This window comes from Bradysia coprophila, unplaced genomic scaffold (genome assembly GCF_014529535.1).
Source record: "Bradysia coprophila strain Holo2 unplaced genomic scaffold, BU_Bcop_v1 contig_232, whole genome shotgun sequence".
In the NCBI taxonomy this organism is placed as follows: Eukaryota; Metazoa; Arthropoda; class Insecta; order Diptera; family Sciaridae; genus Bradysia; species Bradysia coprophila.
The window spans coordinates 21,889,555-21,915,925 of record NW_023503493.1 but is presented as its reverse complement, the minus strand read 5'-3'; the positions used below and the strand labels follow the sequence as shown (position 1 = coordinate 21,915,925).

Here is a 26,371-nt window from a genome sequence, read left to right as displayed (position 1 = left end):
GGAGAGATTTCAGACTATATTGAGTTGCGTGGATCTGTGATTTATTTTACTACAACACGAGAGAAGTTTGATTCTGTAAGAAAGAATTAACAGCCAAATGGAGAAAACATTTCGTTTTTCTTTCCTTTTGAGACATGTCCTTTTACCTGTACCGACTGCATAAATAATAATAAAGTCAATATAACGAAAATTATGGAATCAAAGCCGGTGTACAATGATGTTATGATGAGGGTAGATAAATCAAACAAAATTATGATATTATTGTTTACTTTGGCGCTCTACGGTTGCATTATTGTTTTTTGTCTTGACTGTTTTCCGGGGTTGCAGAGGCGAGAAGTCAGTTGACTTAATTACCTAATTTCCAAATTTATTCCCACATTCATTGCAATACAAGGGCGTAACAAAGCAAAATATACCAAATTCAGAAAATAAATTTTTCCTACCCTGCGGTCGACGGTTAGTGAATTCGTTTAGTATATACGTAAATTCAGCGCTAATTTCCTTTTGAAGCCCACATTTGATAATTTCTCGATTTAATTCTCGACAAGCAAAAAAATAATACTTAGACATACCAACGCTTTTTTCCTGCTTATTATGTTAAAAGCGTATGCATTTTCCGCTTTCTAATTTTGTAAACATACTATAAGCGGTTGCTAGAAAGCTGTCTCGTCCCTAGTTATGTAAGTAAATGTCTATTCCCGCTTTTTACAGGTGTTAAAATAGTTGTATATGTTGTAGCCTTATTGCATATTAACCTATTGGGAAACTTCCAACTCAGAAGTTTTTTCTTTGATTTTCTGAGTTTTCTTGATAACTTTTGAAAAATTAGAAAAGGAAAAACAAAATTTGGAGAAAAACCAGGAAGCTACAGTTGATATAAAATTCAGTAATCTTGCAGCGATTTTTGAAAATTGATCATTTTCGTTATTACAAGTTTTTCTTGTGAAATTTCGATTTCAGACTCAAACAGAACAAAATGATGTTTCTTGATTACGGTGGAAGAATTATAAGAAGTTACATTTCAAACAATTACAATCCAATCGCCGTTATTCATTCCACATGTAAACGTTACGACATTTACGTATGTGTATGTATTATAACGTGTAAATCGCATGTGGAATGAATAACGTCGATTGGATTGTAATTGTTTGAAATGTAACTTCTTATAATTCCGAGACTGTACCTCTATCGCAAAATTACACTTCTTTTCACTGCGTTTTCATGAATGCTATTTTTTTACTACTCTAATTTGAAATATTACCGATTCGCAAGGTGAATGCTCAGAAAAACGGTATACGAAACATAATTCAATTTTTAAATAAAGGTATGCACCTGAACGACACAGAAAGGCAACTGTACTCTTTATTTTCTTCACCCTTTAATAGCTAAATAAATTTTAAATTAAAGATCTAGATTACATTTGGGATTATACACCTTTTTCTTCAAAACTGTAATCTCAGACGAAACTATTCTCACTCATAGCTTTTCTTAGTTTACATACGAAACTGTTAAGCTCGCGTAAAACTTCCAACACAAACATCGCGGTATAAAGTAAGTAAATGAAAGTCTGTAGATAAAACCAAATTCGCATTAATTCGCTTATCAATATAATCGTTCGCTTACGGATAAGTTTTGCAATTTCAGAAAATTATTAAGAGAACAATCACAAAGAACGCACTCAAAAAATGATCAATTTCAAACCGCCCACCCCTAAACACGACAAATATTTAGAATATTTTGAAAATGAATGTAGGGCTTCTGTCACACATCTTCTGCCCTTAGGAGTGAACGTAATTTGTGAATGGCCCCTCTTATTTTTAACAAATATCCTCCCCGGTCCCCATACATATTGTTTCTACAATTTTTAATGAATAATGTCGCAACAAAGAATCATGTAAATAGCCAAATCGATAAAGACACATTTGTATGTGGCGCAATGAACCGCATTTATCCACAATAGACCCTCTTTTGAGATAGTCGACAAACCTTTCCAAATCCAATGTGCAATTCAATTCTAGCGTTAACAATTCTACTTATTCTACTTCACTATTTCATCCCATGCCAGCTCAAAGAGCACCAAGAAAGCTATAAATTGAATCTTTTACTGTCTGGGATTAGGTATATAATTTCTGTGATATAAAAAGTAAAATGGTCTGAACTTTAAGCTCTATTTTAATGTATATATGTATTATATATGTGGAGCACCAAGAACACTGGTTATATACGTGCAGATCATTCAGCGATTTTATATTAGCTACCTTTTATTGTTGGTTATGTCAAGAGTGTGCAATGAAAATGATAAAAATTCGTTTACCTTGCACTTCAAAATATGAAAAGATATAAAATTATATATTGAAACAATTGACGCTTACTCTCGTCATTTGGATGAGGTTGTGTTGTGTATAGTTGTGTGGTAGACTTTATTTTCGAGTGTAAAAAGCCCTAAAGTAAAATGTTATTAACCAAAATTAAATTAAACATAAACACAAATTTGAAAATTCTAAATTAATATCATATTCATAAAGGCAATTCAATTAACAAAGTGTTTGAATAAAATCAAAATCTTTATTAGCGAATATTACTTAACGAGTTTCATGTTTTCCACAAAAAAGGGATAATTGATGTAATAGCTGCAGGCTGTTCTACAACTTATAAATTTAAAACCGGTGAAACTTGGAAATTTTATTTTAAATGACGAATTTTGCTATTTCCAAAATTTCACTTTTTTGTTCTTTCTATATGATTTTTAAGTCTAAACAAATTGCAAAATTATTGTGGAGTGTAAATGGTGCCAACATTGTTCATAATTGCGATTTACTTAGGGCTAATGAAAAATAAATATTCCTGGGAATAAACAGATTAATTTGTGGTCAATGCAATAGGAGTGGGTATAAATTGTATAGGTCACCCTATTTCAAAAGACAGTCTCTGTTAGAGACGAAATTCTTGTGTTCTCATGTAAAGTTTTATTTTCAGAGAGAAATTATTTCGATACGTACTACAGGGATTCCACGGAGAATTTAAAGTGAAAAAGTGGAAAAGTGATCGAAAATCACGAAAATAGTTGCTAGAAATAGTTGATTTTTTGATCAAAAAGTTGGTGAAAAGGTGAGTTTTCGGGTACTTTTCGAGGTACTTTTGTACCCTTTTTTTACGCTAAAGGCTATTCCGCAAGTAAGTTTCTAAAAATTAAAATTCGTCAAACTCAACTAGAACTTTGTTGCGTCACAGCAGTTTTCGAATCATCATGAATGTCCTTGTGAGAAAATTGTTGTAAATTCAGAAAGAATCCAGGTTTCGGCATGTTGTCTTAAACTTGGATGTGGAAGACATTGAGAATTTAATGATTCTGGCTAAGGAAACAGATAGATCTAGAGAAACCCTTTACCTCCATCTTACATTTCCTGTGACTCATAGTAGGGAAGGCTTTCAATTGGAAATTGATAGAACAATTACGGAGCTACAGAATTTTAATGAAGGTTGAGTGTGAGGAACCTTGCTGTAATTTTTATCAGGATTTCAATAAACTAACAATTTTTAAGAGCTCAACATTTTCTTAAACTCTTGTCCCTCTTGTTCTTGTGTCTGCCATTTTCATTTCATGTTTGGTTCATTGAGACTTAATCCATACCTGCTTTGAAACCTGGAACCTGGTTACCGGGAAAATTTTTATGAAAGTTGCAAGCTACCTGTAATTCACCTGACAGCTTTGAAGCTCTGATCGGATCCCTAAATCATAAGAAGCGTGCATTCTGTTTGAATTTTTATAGCAATGGTACAAGCTCGTGGTGGGGATCAAAAAGTATATTGGAATCGACGTAAAAAAGTGAGTGAATGGACTGAAAATAGTTGAAAAAAGAGAGAAATCGAGCAAATAGTTGCTCACTTTTTTACATGTTGAAATTAGTTGGAAAAAGTGAGAAAAGTGAGTGAGTGGAATCCCTGGTACTATGAATATTGAAGAGTTAGTGCATCCTGGCACAGGCTCAGGGAAGGACTTGATACCTAAGGTCCCTTCGGTTTAAAAGCTATTTGTTCATAAAAAAAATGAAAATGCGCGAAGTATCGCCAGAATATCTATGATCTCGCAGGGGAACTACACGAAGGAATGACAATACTTTACGTTTGGGCAATATCGGATCCATTTGAGTTTTCATACTCCAAATGTTCATAAAAAGCACTGATATGTGTGTTTCTTGGTACCAGCGTAGTGGTCGCTTCACCACAAGACCCACATGTGTTATCAAATCGGGTGATGAAATGATATGAAAGTATAATTCACTAGACTTGTACATGCAAAAAGTATGACCTACATCATAGAGGCTTTTCATTTCTTTGCCATTGTCGTCATGACCTGATTAAATGTGGTTTATTTTTACACTCTCTCACCGATCGAAACAGTGGCAGAAACGTTTTCCATCGGATCCATTCTAATTTTTCCTGACTTCGAAGACTACTTTTTTCACACTGAGCCGAAAAAGAGGACATTTTTATCTACGAATGGATATTTCATCAATTGATTTTGAGACATCTGCTATCAACAACGACTACAAAAATATTCGATAAGCCTGAGGTGTGATTTGGTTTCTCCTATATAGCAAAATATATTGTTAAACTATTGACGTACAAGATTTTGCATCAAATGAAGTGACAAATTTGATAATTACATACGATCAATAGCCCGCTAAAAATCACTATTCTGTTGATGCTATTATTTAGTTTCTACCACTGAAATTGCATGCACATTTGAATAAGGAGCGAAATCTGAGTATATTTCAGCAGTTAAATACGCGACAGATTTTCGATTTTCTTTGAACTTTTTCGAGTTAGCTCATCCGATTCACACACGATTTACGTTTGTCTGGACATGGGATATTCGATCTTATATGTACACTCGTTGGGTCGAAAAGTGAAAAAAGAAAAAGAAAAACTGGTTATAGACATAGATCTGACAAGATATTTCTACATACAACAAGGACACAACGAAATACATACACCATAACCTGTCTGGATGGTGGTTCGGCTTAACATTCTAAAAAGATTTAACCAAAAGCATACCCAAAGCTTACAATAATCTGACACCCTGATGGCCATAAAAAACCATGAGCTTACGTGTACGTACATATACAACACATCCACTCCTTATCCTTATGTGTAATATATACTATTATACACAATAACAAGTATAACAAGTATACAGCCCTATAATATCACGATGTTTCCCAGTACAGCTATTTATATTTGTGTACTATCCATAGTCTTAATATAACATTACACATTTCACAATATATACTCTCATTCCATAAGTACACCATTCACAATTACACAATTAGATTACTAACCTTAAATTTAGTACATAAGATAAGTTAAAGCACGGCGCTAGAGTGTATATATAGACAATATATCCGTACGAAGAAAATCAAAATCCGTTTGAGCCTTTAATGCTGGTTTACTTGAGTAATTCGATATGATTTCAATGTTTATGACACACACACATAGTGTACTCGTGCATGTAGAAAGTGTTATTGGATACATATAGTACGAGATCGTAATTAATTAAATTAAATTATCTAAGACATTATCCATGTAAGTTAACTTAAAGATAAAGATGCGAAATATTATTATGTATCAGATCTGATGAAATTCTCTGATGTGTAACTTTGTTCCAACTTTGTCATTTGAGGCAACATTTACATTGTGTATATAGCGCCAAGAAATAAACTTATTGAAAATAAAACAATCCTCAAAAATCCTTTGGAAAAGAAAATGAGCATAAAATTGGTTATAACTTGTGGGAGAGTGCAGATTACAACTGTTATATTCACATGACTGTGCGCAGAGAATGTTTAATAGAAAATTTTTGCTGACAATAATGTCAATATAAATCCCACACACTTCAGTTATATTTCGTTGAGAAACATATTTCTGAAATTGTCCATTTTTACATGCATTAAACATAACGATGTACCTTTTATATGTGGTTTCTTATTATGTGAATGTAGCAATCTCCCTTTTATACAAATATCGGTGTCCTGTGGGTGAATTTGATTACATTGATTCAAGTTGAAACGATTGCCGTAGAATAAACGTATGGTCGATGCTTTTTATATGGCTACATATTTCGTATAATAATGACACTAAATATTTTCGCAACTTCACAAAATATTGAACATTAATTTGCAATTTAATCGTACTCGACATCCATTGTCAAATATTTGTCGACACACAGAGACAAATTTTAACCGTTTAAAAAAGGCGAACGCTTGCTACTACTTTCACGAAATGTCGAGTTTAAAGTATTCAGTAAACTTTTTCGTTAATTTCTTTTAGGTTCAATAGTAATCTTAGAACCCTGCATGAGGGGTAAATCTAGGTGTAAACGAAAAAGGAATTGAAATTGTTTTCGCTGTAAAAATTGTAAAATGTTTACTCAGATTGGTAGCTGTCGCTACCAGCTTAATGGAGGGACCAAACGGGCAATTCTTCTAGAATTTTCTTCGACGAGATTTATAAGCAAAAAGCATTTCATCAATTCGAACATTACCCTCATTTTATTAGATAAAACAAAAAATTGCTCGCTTCGCTCACGATTTACTCGACAAAACACAGTGTTCGTTCAATTTGACTTATTTGCGTTGCCATTTGAGCCAATTTTGTAGTAATGCTTTTAAAATTAATGAATTTTCTCTTTATTATAAAGTATTTAGTATAAAGTATTCGAAAGTATGGATAACTGTAATGTTTTTAAAGTCTTAGGACCGCACTGGTCCCTACTGAGACCTCGTATTCATTTCACAGTTTATGCAGAATATTCTGCAGAGATACGAAAAATAAATTCCTTATTGAACATGCTACTTGTTTCAGTGTGCACCCACTCGCGACTGTTTAGTTTTCCCTGAAAATATAAAAATGTTAATAGACATACAAAGCTCTTTCAGTGCAAAATTAATTTGTTTTGAGTTTATGAAAACATTTTGTTATGCAGTTTCGGAAATGCAAGTCCTTTTTAAACAAATCGAGCATTAAGAAAATGAGAAAATGACGCATTTTCCTTGAAAATATGAAAATTGATGGGAGATCTGAGGGTTTACAATTTGCATAAACCTCACACGCTAAACAAGAAATATTTTCGAAACTATCAAACAAGGACAATTAAGAGGAATTTTCGCAAAATATGTATTCCAGCCAACAACGGAATTCTATCCAATCTTTTTATTTTAAGACCAAAACGGCGGTTCAAAGCACACAGAGATATTCTGTTAAGCAAACAATTTCACTGAAATGCCAAACATAACAGACACTTATAAAATAATAAATCAAAAGTCATACGGCATCCCCGGCATCCTAACGGTGGATACACAGCATCGCAATGTACTTAGGTTCTACCAGTGCACGTTTACGCCACAAATATGTTTCTTTAAAACCATGGAAGCCTTCTATTTAGAGCACACGCCATTCCAGGACACGAAATTCCTTGCTAATACTGGTATTAAAATATATGAAGTTCAAGAATGTAGCTTATAGTTGTTACACGCCTCCACTATTTTAGTTGGATTGTATTATGGCACATACTCGTTATGAACGGTATGCATATTTGGAATTTATTGGATGTTATGTTAGGTGAATGTTAACAAGAATTACTTTTAATAATAAAATATGTCGAACATGTCGCAAACTATATATACGCCTTAATGCCTCCATTACTAAGATATTTTTTTGCTAGTCTGGCAAAATAAAAATGTGTCTGACAACCACACCCCATAAGTAAGTTTCTCTTTTAGTGTAAAATGAAAAAAAGAGCACTGAATGAAAACCTAACAATAGAGGTGTGCTGCTATTGTTTGTCTGCAAACTTTTATTTTACCGGATTGAATGTGTAGAAAGGTGAGGATTTTTTTTTCTTCCATTATTGCAACCAACGATGAGGTATTTGTATACAGATAAATTCTATTCCACCACATTATGGCATTAAATATCCAGACTAATTGCAATGTTTTTTTCATTTCTTTATTTCTGCTGAACTTTGTGTGTACGTTTTCTGCAACATTGAAGCCACAAAAACTTTTATTATGACATTCATTTAAGTAAACTAAGGCAGGCAGAGAACATATTTTTGTTGGTATGAGAAAGCAATGAAGAATTACGGTTGAAAGCTGAAAATAACAGGAGGAAAATTTTAAGACCGAATTTGATGTGACAAGGCTGTATCATACTCGACCGATATACACGAGTTTCATTTTTTCATTTTTGTTTAAAACTATTTTGCTGGAAGTCTATTCCAGCTGAATAGTTTTCGGAATATTTATATTGCGCTGTGACGTGCATCATCCATAAAAAAATAATCGTTTCGTGAGAGGAAAACCATTGCGCTCCGGTGCTAGTAAAAATATTAACAGAGACATGACTAAAGTATTTGTAATTACCTTACCGCAACAACCCTAACTTGGAAATTCCGGCTATCACATGGAAGTTTTTTTTTGAATTCAAATTATGGAAATTTAATTGTGTTTTAGCTAGAAATTCGTTAAAATAATATTGAATTAAGGTAGCAATATGATGAGAAAAAAATGATAGGAAAATTCAGAATAATTCCTCAAACTTGAAACAATGTAGCAAAATATCGGGGAAACTAAAGAAATTCCAGGAATTTTGTAAAATCAACTAATTATTAACCAGAAGGGTACTTTTGATTCTTTTAGAAACGCCTGACTGCTGGTTGCATGAAAATGGTCCAAAGAAAGATTGCATAGAAAAATGTGTGGGAAAGCTGAAGAAATTCCAAGAATTTTGTAAAATTAGAGCAATTTCCCGAGTGAAATTACGGTCTCATTGAGATCGTCAATTTAGGTCCGTCAACACTCTCGTTTTGATCTCAATTATTCATTCGTCCAATTTCGGTCTCAATATTTTTTGGATAAGTTAAATTTGCTGTTCATTGCAGTTTGTGAGACTGTTTGAGATGGCTGAGCACTGCTCAGTGAGCAGTCTGAATTTCGAATAATATGAAGAAAAATAAAATAACACTTCCAGAGACTGCGTGAGGAGTCTCACCTTTAGAGAGAAAAAATGAATTACATTTACAGAGGCTGTGTGAGGAGTCTCAATTTGAAGGAACGCAATAGTTATTTAACTTGTGTTTGGGTTGAGACCATACGAGTGGTCTAAATAGAAGAAATTCACGTTGAAATTCGTGGATTTTTAGAGACAGGCTACTGAGACCGTGTGAGTGGTCTCTAAATCGAAAATATTTTTTTTCGTGAATTTCGTTTGGTTTTTGAAAGGAATTCATTGGAAATATTTTTTAAGGCCGTTTGAGACCGAATGACCGAACGATTTTTAGACCACTCATTCGGTCTCAAACGGTCTCAGAAAATATTTCCAATTAATCCCTATCAAAAACCAAACGAAATTCACGAAAAAAAATATTTTTGATTTTTAGACCCTTCACCGAGTGACCCAAACGGTCTCAAAAAATATTTCCAATTATTCCCTTTCAAAAATCCAAAGAAATATTGTTGATTTTTAGACCATTTACAAGGTCTCAAGCTGTCTCTGAAAATCCCTAAATAATTTCTTGTGTTATTCATAAATTGAGACTACTCTTTCGGTCTAAACCCAATTGTAACAACGGTTCAAAAATAAGAACTGTAAAAAGATATATCAGATTAGCAGCAAGCGTATGGTCACTGGCAGTCAAATCCAGAAGTTAAGCATCATTCGGCGCGGTTAGTACTCGGAAGGGTGACCGGAATCACAAAATCACAAAAAAAAGGTAAAAAAAATTCAAATAATATAACAAATTTCTAAATCATTTCCGAAACTTTGCCGGTAAAATTGGGTCTAGCGAATTATAAGAAAAATAATGAACACCCCCATCCTTTGGGAATTATGAGAATGTTTCAGATATATAAGTCACAAGATACATAAATGCAAGCTTGCTACAAAGTAAAAAAATACAAAAAAATAATTTGAGACTTCTCGGACGGTCTCAAAAAATAATTGCAATTTTCTTTTTCGAAAAGAAAAAAAGGAATCGATTTTTAGACCACTCAAACGGTCTTCCATCATTTCTTTTCGAAATACAAAAAATAACCAATTTTGAGACCACTCAGACGGTCTCAAATATAAGACCTGCAAACTGTCACAGATTTGTGACGACTTTTAACCATCTCGTATGAGCTCCGATGAAAAATCGGATGAATTCATTCGGTCTCAACTGTCTCAAAGGCTCTAAAAGAGACCCTCAGTCACCATACAAATGAAACGGTCTCAAAAACGGTCTCAATTTCGGAAAAAATTTCACTCGGGTTTGGCATATTTTAGACTTTAACTTTGAGTTACAGCGAAGGGGCCTTTTTGCGGATTAGGTGCTTGGACAGCATCAGCTTTACTACCCATCTTATCCTATCCTATCATTAGATAGATTCTCTATGAACCTAACGCACACGACTTTTAATGTCATGATTTGTAGATTTTGTAAGCAGAAAAAGTTACAATTTTTGGTTGAGATGTACAAAGTGAGATGTTCCTTTTACATTTCATTTATTTTCATAAAAAGTTAATCGTTAATAAACGATCTGCGTAGCTCCAGTTTGTATACAATTGTATTTAACTACATTTACGAAAAAATGAACTTAATAAGTTGTTCATCTACCCATAATTTACCATAAAGAATCATCTTACAGGCCACGTGCCCAATTACAAGCGATCGTTTACATTAATACAAAAAAAAGACAAATTAGAAAAAATTAGAAAAAATTAGAAAAAAAAATAGAAAAAAAAATAGAGAAAAAAATAACAAATTTCCGTCTAAAATTCAAAGAACGACATCACTGCACGTTTGAAAGCATATCGACTCGGGTTGGTAAGGTCAAGTGATGAAAATATCGTGTTGTGGTGGCGTTTGATTCGGTGTAGCGGTTCATTATCTGCATAGTTGGATGTAGGTGTCGGCAGATAGAATGTCGGCGGATTCCTCGTATAGCGGTTTGGTTGGTGAAATATAATATCGGATGAGAGTGTCGTAGTAAGCCTTCCACTGGTCAGGTTGTACAGTAACATTTCATCCAGTTGAAGGCGTCGAGTCTCAAGTGAGTGCATCATAAGATGTTTCAGCCTTGATTTATAATCAGTTTTTGCCCAGTTGAATCTATAGAACAAAAGTCTTGTAAACTTTCTTTGAACTCTCTCAAGTAGGTCGATATATTTGGTGTAATAAGGGTTCCAAATAGAACTGCAGTATTCGAGTCGAGTGCGGACATATGTATCATACAGTTTAATTATACTTTTCGGGTTACTGAAGCTTCTCGTCGTTCGAAAAATGAATCCAATCATCTGGTAACACTTGCGGGTCACGTTAGAAATGTGATGGTTAAACTTTACCTTTTCGTCGAAATCCACACCAAGTTCCTTTTTAACGTTGACTCTGGTAGTACCTTCGCCATTAATTGAGTAATTGAAGTCAATTTTATCCGGCCTATAAGCAGGGACGACGACTTGTGTTTAGGAGGAGTGGTGCTCATACAACAAGCGAATCTGGGAGTAGTGGTGCTCTTTCAATTAAAACTGGAAAGATGTAGTGGTGCTCATCATTCGAGTAGTGGTGCCCGAGCCTCGCTTGTCCTTAGAAGTCGGTGCCCCTGCTTATAAGTAACCGTGAGCGTGCTGCATTTTTTCACATTCAGGTCCAATAGACGCCGTTTACACCACTCCGTCAGTAAGTCCAGATCGGCTTGAAAATCCGTACAGTCACTTTCGCTTCGTATCTTTTTCGATAATTTGTGGTCGTCAGCAAAAAGCGAACTCCACGATGAGTTAAATATCGCCGGAAGACTATTTATAAATATCAAAAACATTAGAGGACCCAATATGGATCCCTGTGGTATTCCAGATGAAGGTCTAATAGCTTTCGACTGAGTGCTTCCGATCACGACCAACTGTACTCTACCTGTTAGGTACGTGTGAAACACTCTACCTGTTAGGTACGTGTGAAACCAACGACTGTAACCGTTCTTCACTCCCAACGTCTCTAAATCTTGTATCAGCAAATTATGTGAGACCTTATCAAACGCTTTCGAGAAGTCAGTGAACACGGTGTCAACTTGGCCCCCGTCAGATATCGACTTAACTACAAAGTTCATAAATTCTAGTAAATTTGATTGGACTGACTTACCTGGAACGAAGCCATGTTGACGCTGACTTATGTAGTCTTTGATGTGGTATACAGACGGTTAAACATTATACGTTCAAACACTTTTGAGATAGCACAGAGGATACTAATGGGTCGATAGTTTTCCACTTTCGAACGGTTACCAGATTTGAATGTCGGCAATACGTAGCTAACCTTCCATTGTTTAGGGTACCTTCCTTCTTCTATCGATTTATTGAACAGTAGTGATAATGGTATGCTAATCGAATCGGCCAGATTTTTGTAGAAGACAGCTGGAATAGTATCGGGACTTGTTGCCTTGTATTGGTTCAGCTTGACCAAGATCGATCTTACCTCGCTGGTTTCTATAGGAAGCATTACAAAGTCCGTCAAAAGTTGTGCTTCGTTCGTTCGTTCTTGATCTGGATCTTGATAGACGGATGCAAAGTAGTCTGCAAATAAGTTGCAGGCAGATTGTCTATCGGTAGCAGTGACGTCACCATGGTGAACCGCATTCGGAAGCGAGTTAGATGCCCTCTGCGATTTAGTGTACGAGAAAAAACCTTCGTATTTGAAGACAGTTTCTCTTCAATATTCGACACGTATTCCGTCTCACATCGCTCCTGGAGCTGCTTCACTTGCCGACGTAACGAAGAAAACAACCTGTAATCTTCTGTGGAGTCAAGACCTGTTTTCTTCTTCGCATCATGCAAACTCTTAACGATGGACTTACGTTGAATTAATCTAATCAACTCGCTGGAATACCAACAAGGATACTTGCCTGTGTAGCGTCTCACTTTCGGTACGGTCAAAAGCAATGTCTGGATGAGTTCATAATACCTAGTTACCAGTCAATAAACCGTATCAACCTATTCAGTTCTTCGTAGTTTGCACGGAAGAAATTGTATTTCGGCAGTCTCTTCTCACTCAAATATTTGAGCGGTTTCAAATCGACTTCAAGCAGCAACGCTGGATGCTGCTTATCTATCTCGACTAGTGGATCCACGTCTTGGACCACCAACACCTTCGTACTGTCAACATTGGACAAAACTAAGTCTAGCGTCCGGCCTATATCATTCTTAACATGACTAAACTGATTCAAGTTTGACAGCGACATAGCGTCTAATAGAGCATGTGCCATCAGCTTCTTTTGCCCACGAATATTTCGCGGTTCACAAATTCCATCTGAGTTTACGACCCATTCTACTGAGTCAGACAGGTTATAGTCACCAAGAAGCAGAAATTCACTAGTCAGAGGACGTAAACTTACGACCTCTTCGAGCTTCTTGAAATGAGCGTTGTACTGATCGAACGAGCTGTCATGATTAATATATTTCACATTCACAAACAATTTCTCTCCGTTTAACTTCTCAACTGACACCTACAGATCGCCGTCAACTAATTCCCAGTCATCCAGTCTACAGGAGTAGTATTTCGACTTCACCGCGATCAGACAGCCACCGCCGTCTGTCTTTGTCGTCTGGCTCAAATCACGGTCCGCCCTATAAACAACATATTCCCTGCCAAACAACTCGACACAGTTGATGTTGTCATTCAGCCAGGTTTCGGTCAATACTATCACATCGATGTCTCTACTCATACATTAGACAGAAAGTCTCTAACCTTCGTTCTCAATCCTCGAACATTCTGGTAGTAGACACTAATGCGTTCATGCGACCTCATTTTAGACTGTATCATTTCAGCCTTGATCATTCACGTTACATATGGCAAACTTACAAACCAAATTATCTAGAATGACACGGTGTATGTAGATATTTGATTATCGGTTTTTCGTTTGGTCTTACACAGGTTCTACATACACCTTTCTCACTGGACTTTACGGGTTTTAGGAAATCGATCTTACGTTTCGGTTTTTCGGTAGATAGGAAAATAGGAAAATTTTGATATCGAGTTCGGTATTTCAATTTTTCTCTTTTTAGAGATAAAAAGCGATTGGTTTTTCGTTCGGTTTTTCGTTTTTTTGTGTGGCTAGAATAGAAGAAGCGAAGAATGATTAGTAAAATATATGTCGAATATAAAACTCACAATTTCCAAATGTTGTTTACACAGTGATGAATTCACTTTCGGTGTCAGAATATTCCGAGGTTATGTCCGCAGTAGATTCTGTTCAATGTAAATTACAACATAATTTGGAACTTCAATTCGCGCACTCCATCAATTTGATTAATAACCGAGTCTCATTGACATTTCCAACATAATTTGAGCATGTAAAATAGTAAAATAATTAAAATAAATTCGAATTTATTAGAGAAGACAAAATATATGACGTATGATCTTCTTCTTCTTCATATGATGACTTTAAAACTGAATTAATGATGACTCCTTTAAAATTTATATTTGAAAATCACAAAAATTATAATTTTTAAGTGAGCAGTCCACTAACTTATGTTTTATACATCAGTATGAACAATCGAATCAAGGCATTCATTATTATTTGGCGACATTATTAATGAACTAAAAGTTTATGCCAACAACTTACATAACGAACATCAGAAGAGACTTGAGCATTTTTTGTGCTTAGATTTAATAAACCACTGGAATGTGAATTCATGTAAGATCGATGAACTTGTGATAACAAAAATACGGCTTGCTCGAGCGAAGTTTGATTATTTTATTAATTAATTTAGGCCCAAAAGTCTTTTGAACTGTGTAGTTCAAAATTTCAGTAGCAAAAATTTTCGTTTATATAGTCAACTCAACAGTCAGTGGTTCAAGCACGAAACTTCCTTGCTTAATCACTTATTGCCGCCGATTGTCATGTATAGTATAACACCATTGCTGCAGCATCATTCACCGTCAATCGCACCCATTTTACAATTTACACACGATGTTATTACATACATTGTGTATTATATGGTAGTCGTATGTTCAACGTTGTAACTATTACACAATACGATACAATTTACTGATTCTGTTGCCCTGAAAATTATTTGTTAATCAAATGCATATTACATGTAGGTCGTAACAAAATTCTAGAATTCGGATTCGTGTTATTTTCCATGAAACAATTGTAGCAATATCGAACATCAATTATTTCGTATAATTTCGTTTGTCAAAAACAGAAGTATTACGTACAGAACTAGGATGATAAAGTACCGACAAAATGATTTGTTATATGCTGAAGGTTTACGATTGCAAGCGCAATAATATGAAATATCCTTTTCCTTCAATATCCTTGGAATCTGAACGCCGTCCGCACACAATAATAATAAAAATTTTTAAAGCGCGTTTTCCGCTTCTCCCGAGAGCTAACATTACATTACATTTTACGATGTACATGTACAGTATATATTGTGTATATATATAACGTTTTTAGCTGAACGGAATGGGATCCTTGAATGGGATTGCCACGGAGAGGGTAGATTTTATTATTTTATAAACTTAAAATCTTTTAAGTTGAACTATTGTGTGTGCACTGTAGCTTAAACATGGGCATAAATGCAATTCTATTTCGGTAGGAATGCGAAGAGGAAATAAAATTTGGTTTGAAATTAAATTTTCGGAGTTTTGGTTCTTATTACCGAAAATGCTGAAACAATTTTTTTTTGGGTAATGTAATTCTGTGGAAACGTAATTGTACCATATAGAATTACGAGCTCAGTTTTTTTTCGTTAGATTTAGACACTCCATATCAAAAGAAGAAGAAAACCATTCGGACACAATCAGATGTTCTGGAATGGTAGATTACGGACTCGAGTCAAATTAATATCTAAACATCTTGTTCGACATAAACAATTGGAAAGTCACATTTTAACAGAAGCAATTAATTAATTAATTAATAGATTATTTTATTCCACGAATCAGCAGCTGTCTATTGAAGAAAAAAAATCCCTCGAGAAAAGAAGTCACCTCTTCCTTGTGCGAATAATCAGATCAGAGTATACGTCACATGAACAAGTTATATAGTCGAGTGCGAGCTGTCCTTTCGCTCATATTGAATATGAAAAGCGATTTTATGGTTGATTGTCGTAGGTGGGTCGGCCACGAGCTCGAATCTGGGTCTGGGCCAAGAAGCCGCCGTTAGCTGAAACTTCTTTCGGCTCTATAAAATTGAATTTTGATCCGAATTGAGTGTGAAAAAATCCTGTGTTTCTTGAACCTTTCTGCATACGATATAAATATAAGTGAATGAAAAAGTATGCAGGTGGCGCTGTAATTCAAGATGGCGTCCATCAATTCAAAAAAGTGTGCAAATCTGGAAAATCCGAGAAATGCTTTTTTTAAAGTAATTAATGTTTTTTTATTTTTAACATAAAATAGACACCATTCGGAATATTTTCGCCCATGGAACCATGCCAAAAATATTTCATTTTATATTTTTAAATAAATTTTCAAAAATCAAAATTTTATAGAGCGAAAAGAAGTGTTGGGCAACGTCGGCTCCCTAGACCAAACCAAGCCGATCCCAGCTTGCCAACATCGCGATTCGAGTTACTGGTCGATCCATCTACGATAATCAACCATAAAATCGCTTTTCACATTCAATATGAGCGAAACGATTTTTTTGGACAACTCGCACCCGACTATATAACTATTATTTTACGAAATACTTTGGAAAGTATAGCAAGATAATACAAGTTTCTTCCATGCTAATATTGAACAATCAAAAGGAAACCGCGTCATCAAAGAAGAAGGATATCATTGAATTGATATTCATCGCAAGAAGGAGAGCATTTAATGCACTATTGCACTCTGAAAATCGGTTTATGCTATAAATATCTAACAAAATAACGTAAGAAACATGATACTACCAAATTACAAGAATCGTTGATATGTTGCTCGCGAATGTTACACTCTACGTACACACATGTCAGAAATGAATGCATCATTATCAGGGTGGGTGTGTTATATTTCTCCTGTATAATGACCATAGAATTAAATTCGATCATCGGAATATAACCAGGCATTACTTTGAATTCCAAATGGTACAACGCAAACATATGTACTCTGTGCACATACAATGAATGTCCGTAATCTCCATTTAATTGGATGGCTTCTGAAAATGTCGTTAATTAATTGGGGATTGAGTGAAATTGATGAAGGAAAGGACAACAAATAACACAAAATTGTTTTTGGGTAAATTAAATTGCCATCAACAAAAAAGACGCCCTTTCCATATATATCCCTTTTAGTATGGATAAAACAATTTCTATTTTGTTACAAATGACATCCTAAAAATAGCAACTTTTTATATATGAAAAATATACCGTTCCAAAAAGCTCTTGAACGGATATGCCTTGCCTATAATAATCTCCAGCGAACGCTTTCATTTGCTGAGCACAAAAACGACTCTCTTCGATACGATCTGACAAAGTCTTATCAAAATGTGAAATGTCGAATCTCTGGTGTGAAAGCGACATCAATAATATCAAAAAATACAAAAATTAAGTCAACCATAAAATAAACGAAAAATGTTTTCACATCACCAAATCTCTGTCAACTAGGTTCAATTTGATTCAAGATTTTCGGATTTGCAGAAGACGATGTCACAAGAGATTAAATATTATTCAAGTAATGCAACAACATACATGTATATGTCAGTCGTGAGCACACATATTTATTTATATATTCCATTTAAGACACTGAGCTTTATACGTTACAACAATCATCTCTCAACTTAATATATTTCATTTTTGCGAATTCTAAAAGCTGTGCTCAGAATTTACCTTTGACATAGGTGGGATTGTAAAATGTGAGAGCGAATGTGATGTAAGTGTAAAGTAAATAAATTTTAAATATAACCACTTAGGCTTGAAACGAACTAATAGTACATTAAGGTACCGGTGAATATACCGAGAATTAATACTCTTCTGTATATTGCACAAACACGAGTGTAACGAGTATACAGAAGAGTATTAGTGCGTGGTATATTCACTAGTACCTTATAATGTTTTATTGTATTGCGGAAACGATCAACTTATCGATATATTAATGTAGGATATATTTACCTAGATAAATAATAATGACGTCATATCAATGGAATAATTTAGAGAAATAATGTTTGGTATAATACTCTGAAAAACAGAGTGTTTAATGTCGATATATAGATCGCAATACAATGCAATAAACTAGGTTTAATCGCGGTAAAAAAAAGAATGAAAACTGCTTTATCACATACGCGCGATGTTCGGCTGTCAAAATTACTTAACTAGAAGAATAATTCAAAAATTACACTTCAGTTTTATCCCAACAAAAATCTCTTCGAGAAAAGTGTGACGCAGTCTTTGAAATACAATTTCTAAAATGAATGATATCGCTAGAGTTGACGCTTTCAGCTTCGTTACGCAAAAATTAAATTTTACACCCAATTTTAGTTCAAACAAGCTGGCTTAGTTTTTCTCATCATCTGCCAAATAATTTTTACCAAAAAAAAATTTGACTGGAAACAACCAAAATTTTACCAAAAAAATCTGCGTCGCAAAGTGGCAAATGTTCAGGAACAGATCAGCAAGAAAATTTATCTGCCGCATGCGACGCAGATTTTTTTGGTAAAATTTTGGTTGTTTCCAGTCAAATTTTTTTTTTGTAAAAATTATTTGGCAGATGATGAGAAAAACTAAGCCAGCTTGTTTGAACTAAAATTGGGTGTAAAATTTAATTTTTGCGTAACGAAGCTGAAAGCGTCAACTCTAGCGATATCATTCATTTTAGAAATTGTATTTCAAAGACTGCGTCACACTTTTCTCGAAGAGATTTTTGTTGGGATATCAGTCGTTTTAGAAGTGTAGTCAACACTGCTTTTTATAACAGTTTACAGTTTCAATTCAAAAATTTTACGAAAATCGAAAATTTGACGAAATTCGAAAATTTGACGAAATTCGAAAATTTGACGAAATTTGACGAAATTTGACGAAATTCGAAAATTTGACGAAATTCGAAAATTTGACGAAATTCGTAAATTTGACGAAATTTGAAAATTTGACGAAATTATACGAAATTTGACAAATTACAAAAATTTGACGAAATTTGACGAAATTCGAAAATTTGATGAAATTTGACGAAATTCGAAAATTTGACGAAATTTGACGAAATTCGATAATTTGACGAAATTCGAAAATTTGACGAAATTCGAAAATTTGACTAAAGTCGAAAATTTGACGAAATTTGACAAAAATCAAAAATTTGACAAAAATCAAAAATTTGACGAAAATCGAAAATTTGACGAAATTCGAAATTTGACGAAAATCTCCCACCATTCAAGAAATATCTCTAAAACCCCAATTGACCCACCCATTTCCAACTTTCGACATTTTTCACAAATGCCCTTCTTTTCTACTCGTAAAACTCTGAGACTTTGCCGAAGAAAGTAACTCTCTATCTGCCACCATTCAAGAAATATCTCCAAAACCCCAATTGACCCACCCATTTCCAACTTTCGACATTTTTCACATATGCCCCTCTGTTCTGCTCGTAAAACTCTGAGACTTTGCCGAAGAAAGTAATTCTCTATCTCTCATAACCAAAAAAAATATTAGTCCTTTCATCCTACGCTCGAGTAGCTCAAAATTTGGTCACTCTAATCACTCTAGCTCAAACGAATCTGCCCCGATTTTTTTAATTATTTTTTTGTTCGAATCGTGTTACGAATACCTTTCATTTGATGGGTCGCACGCCTCTGTAGGCTTCAATACAGCTAAGCTACACCCGAAAACGCGTTCCCGACCCTCGAAAACCACACTCAGAAACCACTTCGAGGTCAATAAAACAAAATTCTGGTTTTTCCTGGGGTAATGGCGTATCACATTTTCATTTTTATGCCCACCCTGAGGTTCCTGCAAAATTTCATGGAGATTGGCTGACTAGTTTCCGAGATCGACCGTCGATAGATAGACAGATAGATAGACAGATAGATAGAAACATACAGAGTAAGTTGAAAGATTTTGATTGTTTGGAAAACGTTAATTTGGTGCATTTTCTATCAAAATGACCAACTTCAAAACGATGTATCTCCGGCAATTTTAAAGTTACATAGTCGAGTGATAGCTCGTTTTGCTCGTATTTGAAGCGCGAATAAGATAGAATAGGATTTGTGGTGATACAGGCCAAAGGAAAGAATCTTAAATTCTCGCCTATATATAGTTGCCGCGTCTCAAAAAAATTTCTTCGTTCTTTTTTTGGAAATTAGACTGCGTCAAGTCCTCCGCTATCGCTCCGGACATGATGTTGTTGTCTCGTTTTCGCTTATGTGATAAAATAGAGTACACACTTGTCACTATCAGTCTCGGCAAGCCTCTTCGTGACAAGTGTAATATATATTGTATAAAACAGATACTTTGAACAAAATAAGTGCTTAAATATGGCGTATACTAATGACTATATTGTGCGTGAAATGCTACGATAATAGCCACTTTCGCCCAAGGTTCTGAAAGAACAGGTTAAGACAACTCTGAGTTGATCACGAACGGCTGCGAAGTTTATATGTAAAATGGAACTTAACAAAAACAAAATTCTGAATTTTCGAGAAAAATATTTTCTTCAAGTTGATTTCTCACACTATCTGTTTATAAAATTTGGCGTCACCCGCCTTCGTGGTTGTCTTAACCTGTTCTTTCAGAACTGTGCTTTCGCCAAAGTCTTATGTAGTACCGATCGTTGCAGCTGAAAATAAAAACGGTTGAGTTTCGGTAAGTGATAATATGAATCAATTACATACAAAATCAAATCGGTGAAATTGCTAAGCAATGTGAAACTGTCTCCCTTTAAAAATAGATTTCTATCAGCTTCAGTTACTCACATATTCACGAATTTCCTTTTCTGATTTTCATTAGGTGAAGATTTGTAGGTCATTCACTGTCTGTGCGATTATTTCGCTTCAGATACTCGTAGAGACAAAAAAAAGATTTACATTTTTAAACCAAAGGAGATGAGAGGTTGCAATGTCACAAGACAAAAGATTATCATCCACATGAGAGGGATTGCAAACTATGTTTGATAAAATTTAAAAGGAGCTCGCATTAAACTCTTTTCTTATTATTTCGATGATTTTCGGTAAACGTTTGGAAATTTCATCAATTTTTACAAATTCCTTTAGGAAAATTCTGTTAAGAGGTATATTACTAGACAAAAATCTTGGGTCTACCTCCATTTTGTCCACTGTTAAGAGCTAACCGCAAATTTCTAGCCTACATTCACGCCGTAAGTGTGGTCGAAATTCAAAATGGAAAGTGCGGAGGTCTTTCTAACGTAGCGTCATTTTCATACAATGAAGCGTTGAAATGTATTTTTCGGTTCACTTTTTCATCGAATCGTTCACTTAAAATTCAAATTTTAGGCACACTTACGGCGTGAATTTGTGCGCAAACATTTTCGGATTTTGATGATTTCTCTGAACCAAAATCTTTTTCTGAAAAAGGAAAAATTGGTTTGTGAGTAATAACTTTACCCACTTGGAGAAACCCTTGCAAAATGTGTAATGGTCAAGTTATCAGCCACAAACCAATTTTCCCTTTAAAAGTAACACACTTTTGCATGCTTTAATGATTTTACTTTTTCAGAGAAAGATTTGCCAATGGGTAAGCGCTCTTAAATAATCGGCATTCGCCAAATTCAAAATTCTTTCAGATGGCTAGTGGCATTAAAGCATGAAATAGAAAAAGGAGAAAAAGTTAGAACTTTCGTTTCGAAAGTCACCAAAGAAAATACCTGCTCTTTCTCGAGGATACTACGCAATTTTTCACGAAGGCATCCGAAGTCTTAGCTGACCTATTTTTTTTTAAAATGATTGAAAATTGTAATGTGGCTGCAAATAGTATAATTTTTGGCTGCAGATATCATAAGTTACCACATACGAGCATATTTTCCTACATTCAAGAATATTTTACCATATGCATGCAGTATAATACCAGGATTATTTCAAATATTTTGTAGTGAGGTTGTATGATTGGACCAGGTGAAAAACAGCTGGAGCAAATTGCGTCACGTTGGTTGGACGTTATTGTAGTCAAAATGAGTAGTGAATCAGACATCGAGCTGGTGACGAACTTTTGTACCGGTCGATGAATTTGTTCAATGAAGCACTGTATGAGTAACATAAACATACCTTATTTTATACGTACAATACTAAGTTACTATACTTGACTAGAGAATATGAAACGAGGTCAGTGTGCAAACGTTAAATTCTTATCACGAATATTTCTTGTTCACGCTTATTGTGCCGGCAGAACTCTATGTAGACTATCGCTTTTTTTATTGAAATATGAAAATGCACGACTTAACAATATTAATAGTTCGATACCTAATATATTGTACTACATTATGTAAAATCGCCAGTTGAGTAGTGGCATTCTATCTGGTGATTTATCCATTCAATCTCTCCGAAACAACTTTCTCATGTTTCGCCTGAGGAGTCGATATTTTATTTGTACGACTATTACTTTAATACTTTATTTTTCAATTATATTTTTTGTGCTTCGTGATCCTAAAAATCATTGTGAGATAGTTCCTTTAAACCTAACCAACTACATATTGAGGTATGACACTGAAGTGCAAGATGGGGTCGAAAATTGTTGTCAAAAGTACGGAATGAAAATGTTTGACGTTTGGAAGTCCACAAAGTTTGAGATTTGTGCAAATGAGTCAACAAGTAAAATCACCTGCTATTTACGATATGACGAAGCTGTTACTCGGCGGGTATGTCTGCTAATCAATACCGAAATTCGACTGTATGAACCCTATTATGTTGCAAACACTTCGGATCTATCGTCACTTTCTGCAGTGGTAATGAACAACGATATTGTTTCTGCTGACTGTGAGTCCATAGTAACTAACTATAACGGAGTCGATGAACGTAAAATGCAATACGACAGTTTATTCCGCGTGGATCAGTTCCATACATTTAGGATGCTAGACTTTCAATGCTCACACAAAGTCTTACATACTGTCTTCTGGATTTGGAGATGGGATGCAATGAATGCCTATCATTTCTTGGAAGATGTTACAAATACATTTGTGAGTCTTATCCTGTTCGACGAAGATCCGAATCAAGTGGAAATTGCAATTTACGACGGTATGGATGGAATTGTGAATAATCCGCTTTTCACGTTCTGGTCTGAATTGTTTCCGAAAGGGGTAAGAATCATTCGTAATGATCCCTTTCCTCGAAACACTTGCTTTGCACGAAGCATCACGAATATGTACGGAATGAGGTCCCACTTTACTGAATTTGGAGGCTATAAAACGGATACTTATTGCTCATCTCCGATTTTGAAAGGCTTCAGAAGCTGGGCAATCGAAAAACTACAAATTGATGGTACAGTTCCTGTTAAACGGTTGACACTTCTTTTCATCTCCAGGCGACAGTACCTGTCTTCGAGAAGTATTACAAGGGTTCTTGTAAACGAAGATGTTATCCTTGAAACCATTAAAACCAGATTCCCATCACTAAATGTGGTAGTGTTTCGTCCAGAGACCTACAAAACATTTAAAGAACAAACGGTTATTGCTGTCCAAGGAAACATATTAGTTGGTGTCCACGGTGCTGGTTTAGTATACAGCATGTTCATGACTCCAGGCTCTCATCTTATCGAAATATTCATGGACGATCGTAATTCGATGAACAGACATTATCATAACATTGCTATGTGGATGGGTTTGCAGTACCATTCCATTGACTTTCATGGAAAAGTTATTCCACCGGAGCAAATTGTGAATGTTATTGATATTGCGGTCAAAGATCTCATTAAAATGTCCACAACTGCTTACACACATGGTTGAGATGTCGTTTTTTTTATTGGAATGTGTTTTCAGAATCACCGAAAAATTTCCTCGTTTTACTCAACTCTTGATTATTTTCTCTACACCAAGCACAGCAACATTATCTGTTTTATGGAAGCAGAAATTCAATTTAAAACACCTCCGAACAGCACGAAGCATGAGAATAAAAATTATACATGGAGCTTGTCTCAAGCAAAAGCAAATCTCATCAATTAGTATCTTCCTAAAGCTATCCCAAAAATCTTGGCTGTTCATCAATCTTAAAGTCATGGCAATGACTTTTTTCTTCTTCCTTTTTAATTTCATTCTGTTCCCGGTTTTGTTTTGTTTGCCATTTCTAGTTTTTTAGCAGACTTCACAGTTGAAAACCCCTCAATTAATTACCAGCTTTCACTTAATCCATTCAATTATAAGTAGATTAAGTACGAAATGACAAAGGTCAAAAGAATATCATTCCCTTCAGTACGACTTTGTTACATGTTTATGTTTATGGAGTTGCTATAATGCCTTTGAAAATACATAAAATACGAATTTGGGAAATTAGAAAATTTGATTTCTTTGATTGTACTTTCGAATTCTCTTTGACTGGGAAACATTGTTGGTTCGGAGCGACTAGATGCATAAATTTAATTGAATAGAAAGGTAAACGAGGTAGAAATTTAAATGTTATTATAATCAGAGAAAGAGAGAATTCGCATTTCAAAAAAAAAAGGATTTAAAACATTAGCATTAATCATGTCCTATAGGACGGTAAATTACATCATTCAATGTAAACACGTTCGAGAAGAAAACATTCAGTTTTAAGTCAATTTGATACGAATTATAGAGATTTAAATTAATTTTTCGTCAAATTTATTTATGGCGGATTTTGTGACGATGAGAAATGGTAAAAACAACACGGAAAAGTACATGACTAATACACCAAGGTTTTTTTTACATTCTGCAAAAACCACCACCACTCTAATTTACTCTTGTTAGATTAAAAATGTAAATCAAAGAATTTAATAACCACAGCACAGAAAGTATATTATATTATATGCATATGAAGTGAATGCAAAAACAATCCAGTGACGCTGCGTTCGCCATAGTGCCAAATTTATTGTGTGGTAAGACCAACATTATGCATCAGCTCGGAGAGGGAGTTTGGGTTTATCTTTGCATCGACACATAAAAAATGATATGCACACCTATGTGCAAATGTTTATTTTGACGAGTTGGATTATGATCCGCGCCTTCGACTTAGGATCACAATCACCAACTAGGTGCATAATATTTATTATTGCCTATCTACCCGGAATATTGTTGTTACACGTACATTTCCCACCCGCGGAAAGCGGTTGTTACGTGTGGGAACTTTTTCATTACATCATAAGATCGCTCACCCCTTGGCAATTTTCTAGCCTACATTTGTGCGCAAAAATATTCGTTTTTTGATGATTTCTCTGAACCAAAAACTTTTTTTTGAAAAAGTAAAACCATTAAAGCATGCAAAAATGTGTTACTTTTTAGGGAAAAATTGGTTTGTGGTCGATAACTGAACCCACTTGGAGAAACCTTTGCAAAACACATAAATTTACACATTTGCAAAGGCTTCTCCAAGTGGGTTCAGTTACCATCCACAAAACAATTTCTTAAAAGTAACACATTTTTGCATGCTTTAATGGTTTTACTTTTTCAAAAAAAGATTTTGGTTCAGAGAAATCATCAAAAAACGAATATTTTTGCGCACAAATGTAGGCTAGAAAATTGCCAAGGGGTGAGCGCTCATAAGTGAAGGAATAGGTTTGTTCCAAGGCCATATGAATTGTCAAATTTCATCCATATAACCATAACCTCAATAATATCTCAGTGTAAATCGCGTAGGCGACGTTGCTCGATTTGTATGAAATATCACGTAAGCGACGTTGCTATGGATGAAATTGTCGTTGTTCGGGTTGTCAAAGTTCGTGTTTACAGTTACTTGGAACAAACCTATAGCCATATGAAAATTCATTACATATCAGGAGATTGTCATTACATACCAGCAGAATTTCATTACTTTTATCAGCAAAAGTGTATCACATGAAATATTATTTAGCACTGAAATCGAAACAATGACTTGCGATGTTATTTTAGTTTAAATATCACAAACTTTGTCACTTGAATTAAGTGCACACCAATCTAAGCAAATTCATTAAAAACTTTAAAAAAAAAACACAAAAATAAGTGACGGGGCCATTTTGATCAATTTCAATTTTTTCAACTTCGACAAACACCTATGGCCGCACAATTTTAATTTTTGCATTTTTCACTTATTTTCAAAAACAATCAACACTTTTGTCTTTATTATCATGTATTCACTTCACTTCACAGCAAAATTTATTGTAACACCACAAAAATCGACAAATATTACGCAAAATATGAATCTAGCACTTCATAAAAACAAAACAGTCGAAGTAGTTGTCAGCATGTCATCAAAACAGTAGTGTTGCCAGTGATGCTTTCGGGATT

General features: G+C 34.7%; 1 protein-coding gene and 1 long non-coding RNA gene across 2 annotated transcripts; one reads left to right on the top strand and one right to left on the bottom strand.

The window, feature by feature from the left end:
• Window positions 1-995: 995 nt before the first annotated feature.
• On the bottom strand, window positions 996-16,941 carry LOC119076318. The gene is made up of 3 exons (XR_005087604.1): window positions 16,929-16,941; window positions 3,211-3,215; window positions 996-1,183 (listed from the first exon to the last, which is right to left on the bottom strand). It is a non-coding gene; the product is annotated as an uncharacterized LOC119076318 (long non-coding RNA).
• A 6,133-nt stretch (window positions 16,942-23,074) lies between these two features.
• Window positions 23,075-23,881, top strand: LOC119075585 (beta-1,2-xylosyltransferase RCN11-like). The gene has a single exon (XM_037182053.1). The coding sequence runs from the start codon at window positions 23,075-23,077 to the stop codon at window positions 23,879-23,881; it is 807 nt and encodes a 268-aa protein (XP_037037948.1).
• The last annotated feature ends 2,490 nt before the right edge of the window (window positions 23,882-26,371 follow it).